The sequence below is a fragment of the Athalia rosae genome, chromosome 7, assembly GCF_917208135.1.
Source record: "Athalia rosae chromosome 7, iyAthRosa1.1, whole genome shotgun sequence".
Classification (NCBI taxonomy): Eukaryota; Metazoa; Arthropoda; class Insecta; order Hymenoptera; family Athaliidae; genus Athalia; species Athalia rosae.
In genome coordinates, this window is record NC_064032.1 from 9,712,869 (window position 1) to 9,737,267 (window position 24,399).

At 37.7% G+C, this 24,399-nt stretch overlaps 4 protein-coding genes and 1 long non-coding RNA gene across 6 annotated transcripts; 1 reads left to right on the forward strand and 4 right to left on the reverse strand.

Annotated features, from left to right (window-relative positions):
* Nucleotides 1-40: 40 nt before the first annotated feature.
* Nucleotides 41-4,742, reverse strand: LOC105691137 (cofilin/actin-depolymerizing factor homolog). 2 transcript variants are annotated; one of them, XR_007279385.1, is made up of 4 exons: nt 4,586-4,742; nt 1,019-1,261; nt 630-894; nt 41-533 (listed from the first exon to the last, which is right to left on the reverse strand). XR_007279385.1 is itself a non-coding variant. In XM_012409431.3 (3 exons), exons 1-3 carry the CDS (start codon nt 4,586-4,588, stop codon nt 694-696), a joined length of 447 nt encoding a protein of 148 aa, XP_012264854.1. In that variant the 5' UTR covers nt 4,589-4,742; the 3' UTR covers nt 41-693. The 2 variants fall into 2 exon arrangements, 1 of the variants encoding a protein (XP_012264854.1); XM_012409431.3 differs by having other exon boundaries at nt 41-894.
* A 914-nt stretch (nt 4,743-5,656) lies between these two features.
* On the reverse strand, nt 5,657-11,003 carry LOC105691131 (RNA polymerase-associated protein RTF1 homolog). The gene is made up of 7 exons (XM_012409421.3): nt 10,107-11,003; nt 9,561-9,831; nt 9,028-9,432; nt 8,632-8,872; nt 7,804-8,530; nt 7,286-7,562; nt 5,657-7,217 (listed from the first exon to the last, which is right to left on the reverse strand). The coding sequence occupies exons 1-7, from the start codon at nt 10,185-10,187 to the stop codon at nt 7,111-7,113; spliced, it is 2,109 nt and encodes a 702-aa protein (XP_012264844.2). The 5' UTR covers nt 10,188-11,003; the 3' UTR covers nt 5,657-7,110.
* Nucleotides 11,004-11,479: 476 nt separating this feature from the next.
* Nucleotides 11,480-23,644, forward strand: LOC105691107. The gene is made up of 4 exons (XM_012409379.3): nt 11,480-12,523; nt 18,539-18,792; nt 18,907-19,057; nt 19,132-23,644. Exons 1-4 carry the CDS (start codon nt 12,385-12,387, stop codon nt 22,143-22,145), a joined length of 3,558 nt encoding a protein of 1,185 aa, XP_012264802.2. The 5' UTR covers nt 11,480-12,384; the 3' UTR covers nt 22,146-23,644.
* On the reverse strand, nt 13,372-14,632 carry LOC125501758. The gene is made up of 3 exons (XR_007279386.1): nt 14,495-14,632; nt 13,676-14,068; nt 13,372-13,489 (listed from the first exon to the last, which is right to left on the reverse strand). It is a non-coding gene; the product is annotated as an uncharacterized LOC125501758 (long non-coding RNA).
* On the reverse strand, nt 23,168-24,397 carry LOC105691108 (cysteine-rich PDZ-binding protein). Its single transcript, XM_012409380.3, has 2 exons — nt 24,239-24,397; nt 23,168-24,109 (listed from the first exon to the last, which is right to left on the reverse strand). Exon 2 carries the CDS (start codon nt 24,090-24,092, stop codon nt 23,790-23,792), a length of 303 nt encoding a protein of 100 aa, XP_012264803.1. The 5' UTR covers nt 24,093-24,109; nt 24,239-24,397; the 3' UTR covers nt 23,168-23,789.
* Nucleotides 24,398-24,399: the final 2 nt, after the last annotated feature.

Below are 24,399 nucleotides of genomic sequence, written 5' to 3' on the forward strand. Positions count from 1 at the left end.
TCAGGTTGTCTAAAACTAGGGAAAATATTGCAAGTCCAGATCATTATGAAATGAGTTTAATTTAATCATTATTACAGCCAGTGACAAAAACGCTAAATTTTTGTCATTTATGCTTACTGTTCTTTTTTTCTTTTACTCCATTGGTAAATTCTTACTTTATTTTAATATTTTTTTTTTTTTGTAAACTGTTGCGCACATTTCTTTTCTACCCCGTTTCTTTGTTTTGTTTCTTTCATTTTATTTTATTTTTTTGGGATTTTTTCTTTATCTTCATCTCAATAATAATAATCATTACATTATCATATTATCATAGTAGCAGAATATTAATATTAGGTATATATCAGACAGATTCACACAACGTTCACAATATGAAAAATGGTTTTTCCCGCCACGCCCTATTTGTTTTCTTTTTTTTTTCATTAATCAACACCTGTACCTCTCGATTTCCCTTCTTTTTCGGCCTCAACCACTCCCGCCCTTATCTTGTTGAATGATAATCATAAATGTAGCATGATGACTAACAATAATTGGCTGCAATGAGTGAAAAAATGTTGTAAAATGGTAAGATAAACTTTGAAGTTATATGGTACAAGGTGATCGGTAAATGGGCAGGGAATTTTTCGTTTACCTTTTTTTTTGTTTTTTTGTTTTATTCAATAATTATTATTTTGGGCGTTATTGGAAATTAGTATTTTAATTTCGGTCATTGGCTCGAAGTTTCTCTTCGACAACCTCTTCTGAAGCTTCCGCATGATCCGTTGCTTGAATAGACTTGTGCACACCAACCATCGATTTCTTCAGGGCATCAAACGAGCTAGAGTACAACATCTTCTTCTTAATTTTAGCGGTATCCGGGCACCATGACATCAGGAAAAGTTTCTGTTTCTTGGATGCCTGGCAAAAGTTTATTAAATTTAATAAAGCACGAAGAACAGGTGTATTGCGGCTATCGGTTAGTTTACGAGGGTTCAACGTAGACATTAAATGGGGTGACAATTTTCTATTCGTTTCAAATTACCTCTGAGGTACCCTGACACTGGTGGGTATATTCAAAGTCAAATAGACCATAGCGACATTCTTCGGCTCCACCTTTCTGCAAGTCCGCGAGGAAAGCATCGTAGGTTGCTTCACGAGGTGCAATTAGTTCTACGTCGATTTGCAGTTCGTCCTTGATGTGAAAAATCACATACCGATGTTTCTTGTCTTTCTTAATTTCTTCGTACACTGTCTTGCAGGCGTCTGCTACGGTTACTCCAGATGCCTGTAATGAAACAAGAATAAACGAACTGTCGATCAATCCTTTAACTTGCAAATTTTTTTTCACCAATCCTCGATATTCAAAGAGCGACAACTAGCCAGCTTTGCGGAAAAGTACTAAATAATCAATGCGAAGCAGTAACAATAAGATATCCGTTGGACACGGAAAGAGATAAAGCCGGAAAAAATATCGTACGATTAACGCGGATTCGTTATTTAATTCTCTTGCCCGAAGGACAGAGCAAATAATCACGATACCAATGATAGGTATTATCTTTATTATTGCCATTGGTGAACATTATGTTAACAGTATATCCCCCTACTTTCCATGAAGCTGTATCAGGAATCGTGTTGACGCAGTTTTCAGCGGAAATAAAGAATTCATAAATTGCGAATTCGTACAATTGTTTTTCTACCAAATTGCAGAACAATCCAAAACATATACGGTATTCTTGAATTGCCTGCAAATACATACATATATCTGCTAACCTACACTCGCACAATTTTAATTAAAAGTGCTATCAACTTGTGTGCCATAATCTATACGATATCTGACATTGGTGAGTGATACATTGATACAAGGCGCATGTAATACACATCGAATTTTACTCGTAGTCCAATAATGGAGAGTCTTTCAAAGGGGATACCGAATATGGTAAAGTTGCGAAGGTCATCGACACTCGAATCGAATTTTGCAATCAGGTTCACATGCGTCCGCATAGTTCATTATCCGTTCAAAATTTTACACTATCCGCACGATTCCGAAGCGATCAAAAAAAAACATATCGATTTAGGAAAGGCGTACTTTTTTTTATCCCGTTCTCAATCGAAATCTATTTTAGAGTCCTCTGAGAAATAACATCAAGAAATAAAGAGAATAAAAAGCGAGAACAAGTCATCGCCACACTCAGAGATTCAGCCGCATGGACCCACGTGGCCTTCTCTGGGTACCGTTAAAATGGCTTTTTTCAGAATAGCGAACATATTTTGCAAAGTTGACTTAGCGGTTAAATGATCGCCGCTGATCTGTGTTAGAAAAGTCAGAGGGCAGGAGAAAAGAAAAAAAAAACCGAAGTATTGTAATGAAAATTAATGTAACGGTGAATTTTCAGTTGGCGGTAACATTAAGAGGATGAAAATAGGTTTGGAAATAGATCATTCGTTTCACTTTTAGCGTAAAATTCGCGCGTGGGAAGGTTTTATTTTGGTTTGTCTGCCTACTTATCGACAGACTCTTGTCGTTCCTTGTACGCGACCGGTTTCGCGTTTTATGTGCGTTAACTTCTAGTAAGAAACGATTTTCTCTTTTTATTGTATATAACAGTATATTTATTGTTTTTTCAAACGATAAGGGATCGTCGCAAAAATTTCTGGACATCGACGACGCTGGGCTAAATTTACGATGGGATAAAATAAATGGTAAATAACGCGGCCGATGGATAGATAAAGCAAAATTTAAATCTGGGCAAGTTAGAAAAGTTCGTGATATTTATTCGGTTAGCACGGGTAAGACGACGTCGCCAATATTAATAATTTTCAGTTTTCACCCGAGCCAAGTTGAAAACGCCCACCTCCTCTCTCTAGAAATATTTATAAATATTGAGATCTAGGTAATTCAGTTACGTCGTGTGGCACAAATATCTTATCACAACACCTGTTTTCATAATAAGAGAAAATAAACGCTATTTTTTCTATACTCACAATCCGGCTATCATATTATCAAAATTAACTATAAATTCAAATATTATTATTGAACTGTGGGGTGTGGAGCCATCTTGGTATTTTGAACGCAACTGCAACAAACAACCCGCTGCCAACCAATTTAGCGATCGTTTTTTTTTTCGCTTTTAATGACTCAAAATTAATTCCGACTGACGGTAGCCGCGCCTTCAAGCAGGGGCTGTAGTATTTCTTCAAAATATTTGTAATGATAATAGATGAAAAGAAGATAGATTCATTTCAATAATGTTTAACTGAACATGGGGGGATGCGATGGCATTTTTCGTAGCGTGTAATGCAGCTGTATGTCCACGATCGATATTTTACTCCCGTACAGGGGCAGAAGGGAAAAAGGGGAACCGAACGGGAAAAGGGGAAACGCGGCGGCGCCCTTAGGGCGTTAAACGCTGTTCGGTTCTGCAAGGTCAGACAAAAGGTGATTCACGGTAGCCGCCGGTCGCTACGACGACGACGCTGCCTGCTACTTCGAACATAAAAAAGCCACGTTGCGAAATGTCATTGAACTTGCGTCGTTTCGACTCACTAGACCAAGAAGAAGCACAGACTTTTAGCTACTAGACGAATACCGGTCCCATACGACTCTACTACGACTCCCACGGGTCAAAAAATCGATGGAAAAACGCCCGCCAAGTTTAAATAGTATGAAAAGGAAATAATCATTTCGTTAATTACTGTTCGAGACGACGTTACAAGCTTCGCTCGCTTATCAGTTCATTATCCTCATCTGTCAAAACTTATAAACATTAGCTGCGTGGGGGGATTCAATTTTTCATGTTTCCATTTTTCTTTGGAATAGAAAAAAATAAAAATTCGAATAATTGCAATATATTACCAAGAGAGTTGACTGTGATGCATCAGATCGTTTGTAATCGCTGAGGCGTTTTCGAAAGGGAATAATAATGACGATGAACAGGTCTGATAAACTCGGATGATTCCTACTCCGGCGTGACGAATATTCCAATTCTAAAAACTCCTATCGTGTTACAAGAGAAGTGGTCGTCATCGTAGTCGACGATATGAGCCATGAATCTACAGCCTCTAGCAGTAGCGGTCTGCCTAATGCCAAATGACATGAGTTTGTACTTAAAAGCGAGTAGAGAAAAATGATTCATCTAAGTTTCCCGGAAGCTTATCTCTAGGAGAGGAGAATATCTAGATAAGTAAAAGGATGAGAATGAAAAAGAAACAGGAAACTATTGTCCGTTTCTCCTATCGCAACCGCGATTAGATTCGTCATGGAAATGTAACAAATGCCAGTAGGATAGATGATGATTAATCGGGTCTAAGGTTTGAAGCTAAGATGCGTACTTTGATGGTTGGGAAATATAAGTATGAATTCAAAGATAAATCGAACGAATTCAAGGCGATGGCTCGAATAATTTCGATTGGAATCTAAGCCTGAAATTATGAGATGGAAAAGTAAAGGATTGCGTTGCGGTTGGCGGTGCTAAATGCAAGGCGGTTATAAATGGCGACCGGCGTGATATTCATCCGGCATAATGGCCAGATAACCAAACCAAGTACGCACTGATACTCGAAAATATATTGCAATAATTAATTAATAATCTTGATCGGAACAGATATTTACCATTAGTATGAATTACGATTCGCTCACGGTTATTCCAGAAGTCAAATAAATAAGCACGTTTTCACCACTTTCACGGTTTAGAGATCGGAGTGGAACTGGATCGCTCTGTGCGGTTGGGGGTCGCGCTCAAACGGGAGGAAGGGAGTTTCCTTCTTCGATGTATGAATGCGCGAGTCGTTGTGCGATTGGTTGAAACCAAGAATTCCAATTCAGTGAATACCAAGCGGTATTTAAAGCCGGCAATCATCCGCAATCTCCCCCTCATAACTTCCCTTCAATCCGTTGGTTTTTGGATAAAAAAGTATGCCATCCCATTATCACCATCCAAAAACCAAGTTCGGCATCTAAAACAAGCAAAATTAATTCTTAAAATCGCTTAAGCCGGTAACGAACTACTTTTCGTTCAATGCGCAACTTTTGAGTTCGGCGGTTACGTCAGTAGTTTATAGAATCACCATTTTTTTCAACTAGTACGTCTCACAGAACATCCCGAAGGATTCTTTGATGGCAAACTTTTAGCGTAGTTTCGTACGGTGGGATCATTTTAATCCGGGGATGATTTAATCCGGCTGTAATTGTCATTCGCAAATAGTCGCTAAATAGGCATCAGCTATGACGTATATTTTACACCGACCAATCAGAACTCATGAAATGGGGAAATTACCTTATATGGGCAGCGGTGTGCAGCTGACCGGAGAAATCCCGCGTGCGCACAACCCTTCCAATCGAACTGTCAGTTTTGAATCATTTGAGATTTCCCGAAAAAATCATTGACTCGATTGCGCCAGAGTTACTCATTGAATGACTGAGCGAATTGCACCGCCTCAAGGATAAAAAACGCTCAAATTATCATCGGCCAATTCTTATATTTGTCATGAATTATACTGAAAATAAAATCAGCTCTAAAAAATCTGAATGAAATTCAAAATATTATAAATGTGAAGAAATTTTTTTTCTATATTTAAACAAGCTCACGTTGAAAGATTTCAGTTCGAAAGGGGGTCATTCGCTATTTATTTATTTGTATTTTCTCGATTCAATTGATACGATTTTTTTAGATAAAGCCGACGATTTGCTGTATGACTTTCTTTATGTGTCACTTTATTATAAAACAATGGCTAAGGATATAGATACATTGTTCAGACGAATCTGCTACAGTCTTGGCAAACCGATAAGTTTTTCACACTCAAACACCAGATGGATCGGTCATTTTCTTATTATTTACCTATTTATCTATTTATCTGCCTTTTCACTCACAGAATTCTCATGTATTCTTATCTACTACTTTGAATCTGAATTCGAATAAAACTATGTCCAGCATTTTTATTTTGTTATTCGTATATTGGATTTTTCCCCTGTACTATAATTCAAGAGTAATCACTTGGCTAAACAGTCGACCAATGAAATACCGTGGACATTATACTCGTACTGGGGAAACACTTATTCGGACATTAAATTTATAAATTACTTAAGTGTGAATTACAATTTATTACAAAGCCTATTAATTCATCTAATTTGCTTTTTAGCAAATATCGACATTTATAATTGTCATAGATTATTCTTCTAGCAATTTGCCTCTTGCGATATATCCTTAACATTGGGGTACAGTGTCAAGTTCTTACATTTCTCAATCTTCAGTTTTCAATAGTTTTGTACTTCGTCTTTACTAAAAAAAACCACGAAGCAAAAATCTTTTTTTGTTCGTCATAATTTACATAAATATTATGAAAAATATGTAAAAAAATGATTTTTTGTTCCGATTATTATCAATACCTTTGACGAAAAAAATTCAGAGACATTAATTCAGAGAAAGCAGTACGGTACCGCTGCTGAAGCTTTTTTATTTATTTATGTTTTATTTGTAGTTTTATTCAATTTGAATATAGAAAATGATTTATCTACAACCTTAGGTAGATCGGTACGTAATAGATACTGAATTACTTTCTGCTATCATATTTTAATAATACTACACCGAACATTTGCACACCCCAATCAAACATGTGACGCATTCATACGGAAATTGATTGTAAATAAGTTTTCTTTGTTGCTTTTTTTTTTTTTGAATTATCATTGCTATGTATAAAATAATTTCCTATCCAAATCATTTTTCAGTACATTTATCGGCTGTTAACTAATGAACGATTGAAGTTCCATTAAGTTTAATTTTTTTTTATTTTTACAAAATCATTGTTGTACATATCACCACTGAGGAGAATGAAATATTCAATGACTTGTGATGCGTTATGAGTTGATTTGGATCACGAGTAGTGGTAACATGCGTATAGTCACGATTCTCTTCGCGAAGAAATAAAGAAAAAAATAAATATCACGATACTAATACAAGTATCGTCAATAATTCAATATTAACAACAATCTCAATGAGTCAGGTTTTGAATCTAACCATGCTTTTCAGAGGTGTAATCGATAATAATCACCTCGAAGTGATTAAGCATGAATTATTCATCATAATTATTTAGTAATAAGTATCTTGTTTCAGAGTTTAAATATACTATACATACAAAACGTTAGATCAAGCCACGTTTTTTCTTGTAGTCTTCCAAGTTCAGAGATCGTCGAGGACCTGTGTCTTTAACATTGCTGACCGGTTTTGGTAAAACACTAACTGGATTACCTGAAAATTTTTCATAATGTGAAATTGAGAAAAATTATAACTGAGAAAAACTCGTTCAAAATACTTACTAGGTAAAGGTACTTCTAGATCTATTGTAATGTCAAAGTCATGGGCATTGAAGAGGTCTTCGCTGCCAGCTTTCTTTTTTGTTTCCGCGTTCTCCTTGTCGTTGTTTGTCGGCGGTGTGTCCTCAATTTGGGGGGGACTGGTCTTGTCGCGAGAATTGGCAACACTTGGAATCATTGGCATTTCATCATCGTCCGGTTTGAATACCATCCTCGGCTTTGTACTACGTCTCGTGAACGGATCGTCGACTTTTTTACCTTTGTTCGCTTTAATTTCCTCCTAAAAATACTAGTTAGCTACAGAATTCGGCGATCTATGGACGTAGATGTGGAGCAGGGACTCGGGGTACCAAATAAATCGGTCAAAGTATCCAAAGTATATGAGGAAACAAAAAGCGATAGAGAACGAATGTCAAGGTAATCAGACAGCTGATGTCATTGAAATATAAAACAATTTGGCAAACTGCGGAAAAGATAATCTGAGAATTCTGAAGAGAAGTTTTATTGAAAGAAAAGCTCACCATGATCGCCTTTTCAGCCTCTTCGACATTCCGTTTTCTGTTGCGGTCATTGATGTACGAAATGCTGGAGATAGTGGCAGTGCGCATTTTATCCAGTTCGGAAGCTCGTTCTTCTAAATCTCCCAGTTCTTGAGTAAGGCGACTTGCGGTTGCGTCGTCTCCTCTACAATTAGCTGCATCTCTTTCCCTCATTAGTTGAGCCTTTTTCATTGCGTAATTATACGGATTTTGTTTGAATCTTTCTTTTTCTCTAACAATTTTTTCTATATCTTCTTCCTTGAATTCGTAAACAAGGGCTTCTTTAATATCCTTTAATTTATGGTCTAATTCGTCAAACGTCGGCATCGATATGCCTTGCAAAGCACAGGTCTCTTTCCACTTGAAGAATTCAGTCTCGGTGAACTCTTGATTAGAAACGAATTCGAGTCTGAAAACTCGTTCTTGTGCACCGTGTCTCAATTTTAATCCTTTATTTGTTCTAGTGCCTCCAAGTTGATAAACTTTGCCAGTTTCGCATACCCCGCTGATTTCGGCCACGCGGTATACAGGCTTTCCATTGTTATTACCAATCCCGATTCGAACAAAACAGCCTTGTACAACTCGATCAAAAAACGGAAGGTGAACAAACCTCTCCATTTTGTGACGTGAGAGTCGAACCTTGTTCAGGTCTTCTTTTGTACTTACGTAGATTGGTTTCTTTGGTCGGCTTTTTGTGCTAGTAACAGATCTAAGTACCAAGGAATGTCAATTATCTTCGTCAAGGGCGGAAGACAAGTTTTCATTTTAAAAAAATTAAGAGTTGAAAAAAAAAACAAAAAATAAACTCACTTTTTGTCATTCTCAGAGTCAGAATCTCTGCTGTCGCTTGTCGAGGATCTGCGGTTAGATGTTGCTCTAGGAGGCTCATCGTCTTCTTGGCTGTCCGAGGATCCGCTATCATCTGAGTAAATGTCCGACGCCTTGAGTTTGGTCTTATTTGAACCACCTTTATGATCGTCTTCTAGTTCCTCTTCTTCAGCTTCTTTGGACTGCTGCTGCTGAAGCTCTATCCTCTGCTTCTCTTTCTCCTCTACACATCAAATGATTCAATTAATTTTCCTTATTATTAATAATCGCTGAGTTAAAACATGTTTGGAGCCATAGAAAATTTCTAAACTTGAAACATTCAAGAAAAACGATTTTTCTACAACGAATTTGAAATATAATTGAGTAATGAACACTTACCCCTTTCTTTTTTTTCTTCTCGCCTGGCCTTCAGCAAAGTCATAGCGTGGAATTTCTTGTCTTGTTTTTCCTCGATCGTTTTCTTGCGATCTTTGCTGCGTTCTTTAGGATCAGGTGCCCGATCAAATTTCTTTTCCTCGCCACTTTTATCTTTCTTTTTAGACTCCTTCTGTTTTTTCAACTCTTGTTTCTTTGCAAGCCTCAATTTTTTCTCTATTTCAAACCTGGTCTTCATTATCTCACGTTGTTCAATACGTTTGAAAATCTCCTGCTCTCTTTCCTTCTCAGTCATTTGTGCCAACCTTGCTTGATCCTCCGCATCTCCCATCAACTTATCATCGTATCCATCATTGAACTCTTCCTGACTCGATTCAGAATCGCTGCCGTCAGAATCCGAAACTTCCCCTGGTAATATGTGAGAAAAGACAACAGTTAATCGAATCTCTATTATTAGTGTATTACTTCGGTGTTAGTAATACTTGATAAAAGTTCAGATCAAGTGCAAGATTCAATAAATCATAAAATAAACAAACCTTCTTCAGGTTCTGAAACTTTAGCATCGTCTTGATCACTTCCACTATCTTCACTGCTGGACTTTGTGACTTTTCTCTTGCTTCTTTTTGCAGGTTGTTTCTTCTTTTTAGTTTTTCCACCTCCTTTGGCTCCCCAGTCATCGTCGGAGTCGGAAGTGTCGCTTTCAGCCCGTTTGGACTGTTTAACTTCGGTATGGCCATTGTCATCATTATTTGACTGTGAATCCTCAGGAGATTTACCTTTCTTTTTCTTTGCAAGAGATAGTAAATCCTATTGAAAAAATAGAGATAAAAAAATGAGAGTTGTTAAATGCCAGATAGATATAGAAGTGAAATAACTAGAATAGGATGACAGAAAATTCATTGGACCAAGCAAACCATTCGAGGTTAGAAGGGGGAGTCCGTAGTAATTAAAAAGCACAAAACTCAAGGTGAACTATAAATAAACCTTTGAAATTGCGCGATTTGATTTTAATTTTCGATGTCCGAAAAATAAAATACATGTATGAATTAGATAAAATGACAGCGAGTTTATTAAATTCTTACGTTATCGAGGTCAGATCCACTTTCTGAGGCACTTCCGCTGCTATCGGAATCAATGAGAGCTTGATTCTTTCGTTTCGGCATTTCACGGGTAAAACTTTAACTGATATATCAAATACAGTTCGTGAGTTTATTTAATAATGAATGCTTTCTAACGTCACTGAAGCGAATAAATGAAGTTCATGGATAATGCCCGATGCCCGCGCACACAAGACGCGGAAATGTGTAGTATTTCAGAGCTCTGAAGTCGTTGGTAGTAATGACAGTCGTCACCAGTGCCAATGCTTCGCTTGACGCTGACGTTTTTTTCAGCACTTCATTATTTAATACATAAATATCTGGCATGGATCTAATTCAATTCGAACTCACAAAAATCACAGCCCTTTTGCATGCATAATGGAAGACTATTAAATTATAAGTTGAAGGAAAATTTTAGTTGGTTATTCATCCATTTTACAATGGAACAAAACTGATAAGGTGTAGTCTGTTTCTTCACCCTTGTTAAAATGCTAACACACACATGGTATACTCCTCGGCATCGCTAAGTCTGTTGTTAATCTATGACTAAATTAATTTATATTACACTTATTTCGTCACAATTACTGCATTAAAACAAACACCACACAGTTATTACCGCCAAAACGGTAGATGGTAGCTAAGGTACTAAATGCTAGAGATGGCCATGCTTTTGACAGACTATGACGTCATGTAAATCTTCTGTATTTGTTAAAAAAATTCACAGGTAGATGGAGGCACGAATCAACCTCCACTTCGATTCGATTTTTTGGAATACTCCTTTTGATTCAGCACTCGTCCACGAAGAGTAGATATAGCTCCATTCAATGCGTTCATTTGTTATCCCGTCAGATGCTGTTCCTGTCGTCGAATTTTCGAACAAATCTAGCCACAAAACGAACTTTAAATTATCTAATTTCAAATCAACCTGATGTTATTTATCGGTATAACTGCACAAATAAATAGTTCACCATAATTCGTATCATAATTCGTCGCAGTCTATCATACGCCCTGAAATACGTTCAAGAAATGTATAATTATTCAGAAATATTTTACCTTTCTTTTTAAATCGCAATTACAAGTTTTCGTTTGAAAAGTAATCTTACACAGGGCGGTTTCAATGGTTTGCTCTTTTTTGTTTCTGCTAAAACCATTTCACCTTAAATTTAATCAATTGCCCCCTTTTTTCTGTCTTTGTATGCTTCTTACTCTTGTCATTCTTTCCTCATTCTTTTCTCGAATTTTCTACGTCCCACAATAAAGTTATTGCTTCAGGGAGGAATAGAGGAGACGGAAAGCAGAATCAAATGATGAAAATGCAAAAAGCGTTCGGCCCAAGAAAAAAATATGGTCAAATGTGGCAAGGATCTTTAAGTCAGTGCAGGAAGGTAAAGGGGAAGGAGATTTTACCCCCACCAAACTAAAAGCACCTGTTGCCTTTGCGTCGTCACACAGTGGAGGAACACCAACCCGCCACGGCACCTCAGTATAGCGCAGAAACTGCGCAGGTTCGCAGCCTGATAAAAATTGAAAGAAAAACACTTAATTATAATTATTTGGTGATATAATTATGTTAATTAAACCATAATCATAATAATAAGGATGACGATCACTATATTCATGTTACAAATATACCCTTAAACGGCTGATGTGGAGTGTGCGGTGTGCGAATGCAATGTGCTTAAAAATTAAAAAACAAAACAACAATAACATTACGTAGCAATAAAAGAAAAAGAAAAAACGATAAAAAATTTATTAATTTAATTCCAACGATTGTTTTTCCTATAATATTCCTCTTCAACGTTATTATTTTAATATTTCAGATGCATAATATATATTGAAAACATATGCATAGATATGTGTGAAGTGAAAATGTTATCAGTCATATGATACAGTGAATTGGTGAATAATATTATTTATACACAATTTCGGGCACCAAATTAAAGAGAAAAAAAGGAGAGCAAGAGAAAGAAATCTTTCGAAATTAAGTCGATTAAGAACCCCGGCAGATTGATAACAACATAATTCGTCCTCCTTACACAAAAGCCGCGCCCTAAAAGAAAAAACGAAACGCAATCAAAAAGCCAAAAAAAAAATATATACATAAATTAAATAAATAAGTAAATAACAGGTCGGCATGAGGGCTCTGAATAATCACAGCGTTATAAAAAAAGAAGAAGAAGAAGAAGAGGAATCTGGTGCTGCTGGTGCAGTGTGAATTGGAAGTTTAATTTTTGCAAAAAAATTAATCCAATTTACCAAGAATATGGATCAAGATTTGGGAAATCAGGATGCATGTTTTGGGAGTGGTAGCATCGCGGGGGCCGTTATTGGAACTTTTCTTACGACGATTTTACTTTTGGCTGTAGCCGCCCTATTTTACAGACAGTGGAGACGACACAAGGGTGAGTTGTACAGAAGAAGAAAAAAAAATTTTTTTGACATAATATTCTTTTTTATTCTTATTTTCGCAGTTGGTTTGTGATCGAATAAAAAATTATTACAGAATAATATGCGTACGGTTTCCACTATGTGTATACCTATACCGGCAATGCAATCAACCCTAAAGACAAAAATAAGCAAGTAAGAAAGAAAACGAAAGAAAATTATTCCGTCTCACTGAAAATTTCTTTGCCAATAAATAATAATAATTGATAAACGACTTTATAAAGAAACTGAGGAATGGACGACCCGACCAAACGCGAAGGCCTTTAGAAAGTGCGGCTCAACTCCGTGGGCCAGGTCGTTGAGTCCGATACACCCGGTCCTCTAGGTCTAGCATACGTATTACATACCTAGACAGGTATATAGGTACACTATGTATCTAGTATCCTAGGTATGCGCGATCCCGGTTTATTCCGCGATTTCCCGACTATAGGTATGTACGTACGTACGTGCACGTATGTGCTGTTTGCGTCTTATATTGCAGCACGATACCAACAAAGGACCCCCCAGGGTGATAAAACACGTGACCCGCCTCAATATGTACATATATACGTAATCGAGAATCGCGTTATATGGGTAAATACATACGCACGTATACATATGTGCTCATACATTATATGCTGCAATTTAATTCATTCGTAGATTAAATCCCCGTTGAACAGATTCAGGGCAAATTCCAAATGATTGAGCAGCATGTGTCGACGGTTATGTATTGGGCAATTAATAGAGAGTACTAAAAAAAAAAAAAAAAATACATCCGAAGAGCTGAAACTTTATACACCTGCATAGAAAATGGAAGCACCGGTTCTTTCGGTTTGTAATATGTATTTCATTAATTTACAGTTTACACTCGGGTCCAATGATGCGTCGATAATTTGTCTTCTAGAATTACAAGCGTGCAACTACGTCATTGATATCCTATAGCTCTGAAAAAAAAAAAAAAAATTAGAAGCTCCAATTTTCGCTGATCTTATAAATATATGTATGTATAAAGGGTGGAAAATATGTGAGTATCGTATATAGTATACGAAGTGATGCGGTATGAGGAATTTAAAAAGAAAATAATACCGATAGAGAGAAAAAAAAATATATCTGTCGATGTATGTACGTACCTATAAAGCGGGGCGCGTCAGGTGCGTGAATGCATTCCTGGATCAGTTCCCGGTTTCCACGGGTCTTGCAGCCATCCTACTCCTCCTCCTCCTTCACCTCCTTCTTCTCCGTTATTATACCTGAAGGCTCTATACCTGATCGCCTGCTTGCCTGCCTGCCTGCCTACCTCATACCTGCTTTTAAGCTTTCCAACCGATTCCAACAACATATGTACATGCAAGAGGTGTATATATATACATATACCGATGGGGCATTCCACGTCAACTCGAGCAGGTTCTTACCCTCGCTATTTTTATTTTTATTTTATTTTATTTTTTTCCTTCCTTCTACCTTCTTGTATTTTCAGGTCACATGGTTATAAGAAATATAGGTGTAACTGCACGCCGAACCCCCTGCAAAAAAAAAAAAATAAATAAAACTCTGTTTAGTCTGCCACCAAACTAATAGCCATTTTGAATAAATTGACATTTTACGTATAGGATGCAATCAAAATTAAAAGAAAAGACCAAATGAGGTCCTCGATTGAAAACCGCTTCGAATATAGATTATATATGGATACAGGTATACCACATATTCTGTACATGATAATTATAGCTAATCCCGCCCTCCCCCCTCCGAACCTTTACATTCGAGTACACCCTAATTGAATCTATCTTTTTTCACTTCCCAGAAATCATAAGTCTGTTATGTTTCCGATACGCAAATTACACCGTATACCAATGTAGATATAGAAATGTAATATTATAATGGAGTGGATTAAATTTCGTTCGATGTGAAATGATTATAAAATGACGTTCGATCTATATCCTTCGTTATACTCATGATGATGACGATAACGAAGATGATCGTGACGGTGGTGGTGCTCCTTGTATAGACTTTTTTTCTTATTTTCCGACGTCAACATGTCGTCCTCGTGTCGTCGTCGTCGCCGTCGTCGCCGTCGTCGTCGTAGTCCGTGGTTTCTCTTAACTCTGCGTTAGAATTTGTACGGCGTATGGTAGCAAACAATACGCTGATGTCACCCGACACCCACTCGCGGTTCGAGCAAGAGGAGCCCCGCTGTATATGACATGCGGCGGCACATGCATGCGACATAACTATGCACATATCATACCTTCACAGATCGTACGTACGTGTGCGTATATATGCACACACGAACATATTACACACGTATATACGCAGACGCTACACAATTTCACTTACGAAGAGAGGCTCTCTCGCTTCTACATACACACATACAATCCACACGTCGTACATGGACGCGGAAAAACACCTTCTAAAAGCCGCATTCCTTCCGCAGTAAATATACGCACGCGTTATTTTACACATTACACGGTCTAACTATATACCGTAAGAATCTCAGGAAAGTGAACAACATAGGGAACTCATGAGCGCGAGAGAGAGCTTATGGAAGTTCCGTGAGTGCGAGACAGACAGACTGCCTGCCCCTCCGTTGCCTTCGAGTCCCCACTCCGCCAAATTGTAAACAGACCATCGCTAGAGCTGTCATCTAAGTAAGCGCGTTCGGGTTGAGAGTGTTTTTCTCTCACAATTGATAAAACAAAAACCATTAGCATCAATATGATTGACTTTGTTCCTTTGAATATTAAAAAATTTTCAAAAAAGTTCCCAATTCAAAATGAAGGTTTTCTCATGAAAATATAATTTTTTTTTTGTTAATGTAAATGTATTTAAATCTTTAATGATTCTAATTACAATTATTAATACTTATTATTCTTGATATCACAGACTTTTTTTTATTGATTTTCTTTAAACAGGCTATCACAGCTCTAGCGATAGTCTGTTTACAATTTGGCGGAGTGGGGACTCGAAGGCAACGGAGGGGCAGGCAGTCTGTCTGTCTCGCACTCACGGAACTTCCATAAGCTCTCTCTCGCGCTCATGAGTTCCCTATGTTGTTCACTTTCCTGAGATTCTTACGGTATATGGATATATTCGCTATTTACATGTGGAGTACATACGTATACATTCAAGAGTCTCGTGCCTGATAAGCTATTTTGTTATTTGAAGCTATTTAATTTTTTTTTTTTACCAAATTATCTATGAAAACTATTGCAAAGAGAGGAAAAAAGAATCGAATAGACAAAATAATGACGTGAAATAAAAATCTCACGTAGGAGGATCAGCTCTACCCACTTTATTTGCGTAATGTGTAGGTATATATATATATGATTCTCTAAATGGTATTTACGCTATGTACGTACATAATACTATACGCGTATGTGTAAAATAATTTTCTTATTCCGATCATAATTAATTCAACGATTATAGGCGTGATGAGATGTTCGTATGTGTATATTTATGAATATACATGTGTATTGGGTACATACACGTCTTTTTGACTACCTTACGCAATTATTTCTCAACGCGAGATCGGCGCGACTATATATTTCGGCGACGCGACGTTCGCCATTATGATTTTATAATTGTATCCACCACTATATACGCGGGTACTTATCATCATCGTCGTCATCTTCACCATCGTCATTATCATCGCTTGTACATTATACACGTGGTACATGTACGTATGTATATCCAAATTGCAAACGTACATTATAATACCATTGACGATCGAGTCTCTTGATTATCATTGTCGTTGTATTTCTACTTCTTTTCATCATCGTCCGTTTCAAATTTTCTCAACAGTTAACGAACGAAAAGCCACGCCTTGCATTTCTGCATAATCACGATTGTTATTTGTTGTGTCGTTCCCTCCTCTTCGACGAGAGGTGCTCTTTTAGCTCTTGTAGTTTCTTTTTTATTTGTAGAATTGTTTTTTTTTTTTTTATTTGTTTATTTATCTTTTTTTTCAAATTATTTCTTCTTATTCTTCTTCTACCCCCACCGTTGGCTTCTTGCCGCTAGCTTGTAGCGTACGAAACCTGCGGAGTCGCGAGGCGACGCGTCGACGCTTCATGATCGAAGAGGGTGACCTTGAAATATACTGGATCCGCCGCTCACGGCGCCCATCCAATATTACATGCCTATTATACATATATCCACGTATTTGTATACCTATATATGTATACATAAGTATGTATACATTATGAGTTTCTTACGTATCTGACCGCAATTTATATGCCAGATAATACACCTATAAGGTGTATACTGTTTCAGGTGGCTTTTCCTTCTAATTCTTTACGCGGTATATTACACCTTGAATTAACATGCAGACTCTGATATTACCCTCTACAAAAGCTTATGATCAAAATTATTCGATTAGATCAGCAGTTTCCTTCTCCTTTTTTTCTTCTTTCTTTTTATCTTCGCGGGAAAATCATTCACAATCAGTCTCGTTGTTTTTGAGACAAACGAAATAAGGAGAGCTCTCAACGACATACATGTGCAAAGACGAGTAAAATTTTTCCTTGAATTTTGTTTGTTGTTTTTTTTTTTTTGCTTAACCCTGCGATGATGCGCTGTTGCATCGATATGCAGATCAATATACGTATATACGTATATATGTATATGAATGTATGTATCGAAATTTGGTTCCAATTATCGGAATCCGGTGGGATCGGTTGGGTTTAAGGAGCATCGGAAAGAATTACCCGTGAAAAAAGAGAAATAAGAGAGAAAAAGGGAGAAAAAAGAGGGGGGCAGCTCACCTTGGTGCCCCAGGTATGCGCAATGGCGTCTTCTTTCAAAGGCGTAGCTTATGTGAGCTTCCATTGCCTAAACTATCATTTTTGTACGCACGATATGCATGTATTATAAATATACGATACATAACCTGATAGTATTCATTGAATATATCTATGCTATAACTAAATATACAGTACATAGTTTTTCACCTCATTCCGGTGAATTAATTCGTTACTGTATATTATTACAATTTATCTATAACCGGCTACATTATATTTTTTTTTCTTACGTTTTATCAATCAGTATTGATTAGGCAATTTCTCACGGATCCACTACGATTCAATGACTATACTATAATAAATCCGTATACTATGAGAGACGAGATGAGAGAACTATACTATATCGCAATTTTTTTTTTTTTTTACAATTGGTTCATTGTTATTATTATCGTTATTGTTATCTTTATTGTTACTATTATGATTATGATTATCATTATCATTATTTAAGCAATAATTAATGGTGATCCGGCAGAATGTATAATACAGGTAGGTTGAAATATTTAGGTAAAATATGACGTTGCATAATGTGCCAAATGGTTTGCCAATAGTTGTTGAAAGAGCGAGAGATAAAACGTGACGTATTATACATATAGGTGTATACTTATAAAATGAAAACTACTCGTGAGCTATACCAGGTATATTACCTATATGTAAATATAGATAGTGTGTTCTAAAAAAAAATTACATCACCCGCAGTGATAAATAACGTAATATTGAGTGATGTATGAGCGAGTGGCACGCGTGATTATAGGCAAGGGGAAAGACGAACAATAAATAAAAATCAAGTAAATAAACGAATAAATAAATAGAGGAAACGGAATGAACGATTGACGAGAGGGTAAAAAAGATAGAAAAGAGATAGAAGAACGGAACGGAACACCATCCGCACGTATTGTATAGTGTTGACATATAAAGAATGCGCTTCCTTTCGGTTCTTCCATCATCGGGTACACACAAACGGAGACCAAACATGGTCACGGTTTGGTGAACAGGTGCCCAACGACTGAATGCGTCACGGGATAACCGTGTCAATCATTTGAGAAGGACGCTTCATCTTTGCTTTTGACGTAGCTAAACGTACGGCTATGACTTGTGGAAAGTTTTACTTTTTTTTCTTCTGCGCACTTTTTACCCTGTCTGTTAGCGATCATTTTGATTATGATTCTATTCATCCTAATGATTGATGTTCGCTTTCAGGAAAGCACCTGGTGCTCGTGACGGATCCGGAGATCGTTGAGGACACTTACGCCTTCGATAATCCCTGTTTCAAGGACGTTACCAATCCGGCAATCGCTAGGACGATAGAACGTCCAATTTCCGTAGCATCGGTAGCGTCCGCTGAAACTCCTGTGAAAGATGCTACGAGGTGGTCAACGTCCTGGTCATCCCTCGGACTCGGGTCAGTGGTCAGAAATGACAAGAGACGTACGCTCGACGATTCCTGTCTCGGGGTAATTTTCGTTCTTCCTAATCCGAAACTAAACTCGCTCAATTTTCTTTCAATCTTTGCGTGGTTTTTTTTTTTGTTTTTTTTTTAATTCATTTGTCGTTGTTCGTTGTCGCAGCCGAAGGCGACCAGAGTCGGTGTGGTCAGTCTCAGAAGCCGGGATTTTACTGGTCTTGGTTTCAACGTGTGCGGAAATATGAGAGAAGGTATATTCGTCAAAGATCTACTCCACCGTGGTCCAGCTTCGGAATCCGGTCGAATCCATCCTGGTAAGCAAAATTTTCGTTACTTCTTTATCTTCAAGTATAGTCACCATTGTTTTTCTTTTCACTCGTTGAAACAGGGGACCGGATAGCCAGCGTGAAGATAAGCTTCAGGAATATGGTGTACGAAGACGCATTGACGATATTGAGTTACGCATCGCCGTACGATGTTGAACTGGAAGTTGAATCCGGCGGTGCAGGTTCACGTCCGACGACCCTTTTGAAAAAAAGCGTCGGCCCGAGTCCGGCAAAAATCTGTCATCCTTTTTACAGAAGTCAATCCATTCCGGAACTTTCTCAAAGTCAGAAATCCGTGGCGAAGAGACTTTTCACAGCTGACCTTGGCGACGCCCTTGGATCCAGCCCGATAAAATCCCCCAAGTCAACGGGGGGTGGTAATCACACACCCGAAAGACATCACTCGCACGAAGAATCGACGCCGAAAAGTTCGACAAATCATCAAAAATTTGGGATAAAAGTTCTTCCGGCATTAGACGGAACGGTTCATAAAATTGAGAATCAAAATGAGCATAATACTAATCTTGAACGTCGTAATTCAAAGAAAATTGAAAACGACGAGAACCTACCGAACTCCAAAAATGTCGTACAGATAGCCGCGGACACGACACATTTAGATGTTAAAAGGTCATCGGAGAAAATTCAGCAAAGAGAAAATGGCCTCGATCTTGGAAACTCTAGAGCCCGGGGAGCACTGGAACAAAACGGGATCGATGTACCCGATAAAGGAGATAATAACGAGGAACGAATGATACCAGAGGAAATACCAGAGGAGGTCCACAATGCAGCTGTGGCTGCTAGAAGAAATAGAAGAAACAGCGCTGAATTGTTGGGACCGAATAAAATTTCCAAGGAAATGTCAAGGGAATCTAATTTAAATTTGCAACATGAATCGGAAAGCGATCGGTTGGAAACGAAGAGTCCTCTGCAGAAAAATAAACGCAAGGCACCCGCCCCGCCAAAGGAAATGGTACCCGGTGGTAGCCCGGAAGAGGAAAAAGGAAAAATTGCTGGGAATTTACCGCAGAGTAACAGCGAAACGGCTGGCAGCGACGATAAATTTGATAGCATAACCGATTACGCCGAATCTCTGAGCGATTATCTTAATAAAGTTAGGGAAACTACGGATGGAGCTGAAGCTAGGAGACAAAGACTTGAAAATCAGACTTGTAGGAGAAATTCCGAATCTGATACGGACAGTGAATTGCAGAATAGTTTTACGACTATAGAACTTAATCCTGCTGACATTACGATACATCATACACCGGTGCCCGAAGCCGATGACGACGTTTATAGAAAAGCGGCGAGTCTTGGAGATCTGTCAAAATACGAGAGTAGAGCTACATCGACTTTGGAAAGAGCGCAGAGTCTGGATATGACCGATACTTCGGCTTCTAAAAAACGGAAGGCCCCGCTGCCTCCCGAGGATATAAACGAGTCTACCGAAGATCTGAGTAAATTGGACGACATGGATACGTTCCAAAGGAGAAAACTGAAGAAATCCAACGAATGGGGAACGCTTGAGGATGCGATTTGGGCCAGAGGTGATACGGGAATCGAAGAACAGCTACAGGATGGGGATAACAATACGAAAATGAGAAAGCGTAGCAAGGGGACGTTGGAACGATCGAAGTCGGCCGTTGAAATAAAACCAAAGTTCGAAGAGACCCTCAGACATTTTGACGCTTCGAATCTCCAGGAAGGAGAAGTGAGCGTCGAACTTTACAATCTCCCCCTCAGCAAAAGACTCAGCCTCGAATTCATAAGAGGCGAAAGAATGTTCGACCCGGACGAGGACAATTCCCTTGCTCGATTGGTAAACGACGGTAACGTTGTGAAAAGTCCGACCTTTGAGGAAGTCGAACTGGATTTTCGGCAAGCCAAACCACTCCTGGACGATGAAAGAGAGGCTCGCGTCGACCTAGAAGACGCCCTCGCGTACTTCGATGTGAGAAGAAGCGCGGGAGAAGAAGAGGAGAAAGAGGGCAAGATCGAAAAGCGGGAGATCAAATCTAGCGAAGCTAAACCAATTTATTTAACTTATGAAAACGTTGAGGAGGTCCGGGAAGAACCTATGAAAAAAATTACAGTGGACACCAGCTGTCCCGGATGTAGACGCGCTTTGAACGGAGAACGCGATGGAACTTGCAACAAACATAGTTTCACTGCCGGCGACTTTTCAGAAGATTCCAAAATTATCCCCGACATAATACAGACGACTAAGGAACCGATGATGACGGTTTTCAGCGGCGGAACGACAACCCCGTCGACATATCTGATCGAAGGTATAGGTAAACGTGAGTCTGTTTCAACTTTTCTTACGAACAGGACGAAATTTGAGACCCCGAAAAAGGAGAGCACACAAAACGACAACGCAGTCGTATTCGAAACCAACTTTGGTAAACGAATCGCCGATTACCAAAGTGATGCAGAAAATCCCACAGAGGATGTTCAAAATGTAACGGTCATTAACAGCAAAGTAGACGACCGTAGAAACGTAAGTAATGTTAGCGTAACCGATCGGGGAGAAGCAATCGTTAAGGAATCGGAGAATACGCCACCTTTACCGAGTACCCCGATGCCGTTCCCTGCTCCCCATAAAATGACGTATATAACAGAAATCAAGGTATCAACTAGTCGGGAAAACCTGAGTGATCGTGACGTCGAAAGTGAAAACGAAGAGATCGTAGGAATAATGGGGATTGGAAGTCCAGAACGCCGTTTACAGGGAGTAACTGTTACTTCAAACGGAAAAACTGTGGCTGGCAAGAAACCACCAATCCCACCAAGAAGGTCGGAAGCCTCAAAAGCTTCGGGACTGGACGCTGAAAAGCAGGTAGTATACGTTTCAGAAATGAAATCGACCACAACGGGTCAAGTAAAGGATGACGAAGAAGTCCCAGAAGTCAGCAAAGCCGTGGGGGGTATTGGAAAAAAATTTGAACAATGGGTATTCTTGGGAGAAAACAAAGAAAATCCATGGGGAAATAATTCGGGACAACCCCAACCTGTAACAAATATAATACTCCAGAATAATTCGAATGAGGATAAAATAAACAAAATATTACAAAAGTAGGGACCGAAGGAATAAAATATAAATGTAAAAATAACGATGTTGAAAAGAATAAGATGAAAATTTATTTTTTTGCTCTAGAAAAAATAAATCAAGAAATTTCAGTGCCTTCGTATATTAGTGATAAAAAATTAGATCAATAAATTATATTATTGCTGATGGGCCGACGATAAAGTATAAAAGTTTTCAAAGCTACGTGCCATATAATATCGAATTAGTGGATTTTTATAACGAGCCCAATTAGAATTATCTACACCAATTATACATGGAATGATAAAAAGATAAAAACGAAGGAAAAAAATAATAGAAATTGTGAATGCTCGGGGCCTTATATTGTACCTATATCGTAACGAGTACAACGTAAAAGCGGAAATGCAATATGGATATTATATGAAATATGTTATAAGCATAACAAATACGTGTTTACTTTTAGTTGAAAAGAGTATAATAATTTAAATTTACATTGTAGAATGTTTAGGGTCTTAAGTTTTTGTAAATACAGGCCAGTGCGTCCAACGCGTACACCATGTACGTACACCGTAATATTTATAATCGAGGAACACAATTTTTATTTTTTTTGCTTCCACATCGCCGTATCGAAGGCGAAAAAGATGTTAATTAACAATATAAATCAAGTCGAATGATTTTTATCAATCTGAATCAACGATGCATGGAATATGTATACATAGTAACGTATGAATTTATTGGTACGAATTAGATCATCATTTAATTGCTGAGTAAGTAGTTTCTTTGATTCTTCTTTTTTCCAAATACGTAAATTGCAATTCCGTATCCTTGAAATAATTGTTGCATGATATAATCGAGATTTTACATGTGTATGTGTATGATGTACGTACATATATCAGCTGGGTGAATAGCTTGCAAATATTATAAATGATTATGATGAGTATCTAGTTATGTGGATGATGATGATGATGATGGTGATGATGATGACGACAACAACAACGACGAAGACGACAGTGACGACAATAATGATATTTGAGAATTTTATATTACTGTTTGGCTCATTTACAGATTTGATTTTTATTCAAAAGCAATAACACATGTTGTACATTTTATTTCTTATATTTAATTAGCAGATACTTTATTCTTTAATGATTAACTTTATCATATTTTATTGAACAAATGCAATGGTGCCACGGAATTTGTTTTTCTACAAAACGCATCCTGATCCAAGAAAATAATTTACGAAGTTATTACCATTCTTTTTATTATTATTACTATCATTTATTATAAAATTTTTCCATGCAAATCAAATTTAACAAACAATTGTTATAGCGATCATGATACAATGCTGAATGCTTAAGATATTATATCACGTAAGGCTGTATAATAAACTTGATTCAATTAATGTCTTATTTTCTATATATATATATATACACATATATATGTATATGTATGTATATGTATCATGATTATCATTGCTTAGTATGTAACAAAAGTTTGTATCACAAAATAAACAAATCTCATTGTGTACCTAATGCAGCCACCCATTATTTTTATCGTCGTCATAACTTTTGTAGGAGATATTATTTACCAAGAAGATTTCTACAGCATCTTCTTTATCTAGTCTTTGTCCACTCTATGTTTAAAAAACTAATTCCAAAATACTCACAAGATTGTCTTCTAAGTGGCCGACTGTTTGTAATTCTTTGTACTCATGAGTTTCTTACCGCACATTGCACAGATGGCTTTTTTGTAGGCACAGGATTGGCAGTAATGAGAACCAACCTGATGAACCTTCTGTCGGCAGATCTTGCATGTCTCAAATTTAGCTGTATAAGGATTGAAACGTGCCTTGTTGTTAGACAACGCCTTGTTTTCACCGACTTTACGACCTCCGCTTTCAACTGTGTTTCTAGCCCCTGATTTCCATGGATCTGGAGTTATCACTCGACCAAGTTTTTTCTCACACTTGTCACAAACCATTATGTGCAGAATGAAAACTGGAAATCGGAAGAAAAATCAATTATAAATTAAACATTGACTGTGCATTAATTTTGTTCACAAATCAATCAATTATTCAGGTTAGCTGGCGTTACCTCAAGATAAACTTTGAGTGAAGGGATAATTACCTTTACAATTGCGGCAAGCTAGAGTATGCACTCACTCGCGAAGGTCCTGAGTTGTTGAAAGTAAATCTCTGTCGTTCACAGTAAGGGTCATTTATTTTTTCTGCTTTCACGTATCGTTAATTTATGTTTGACATATCTCTGGTGAAATTGTTGTAAAGTTG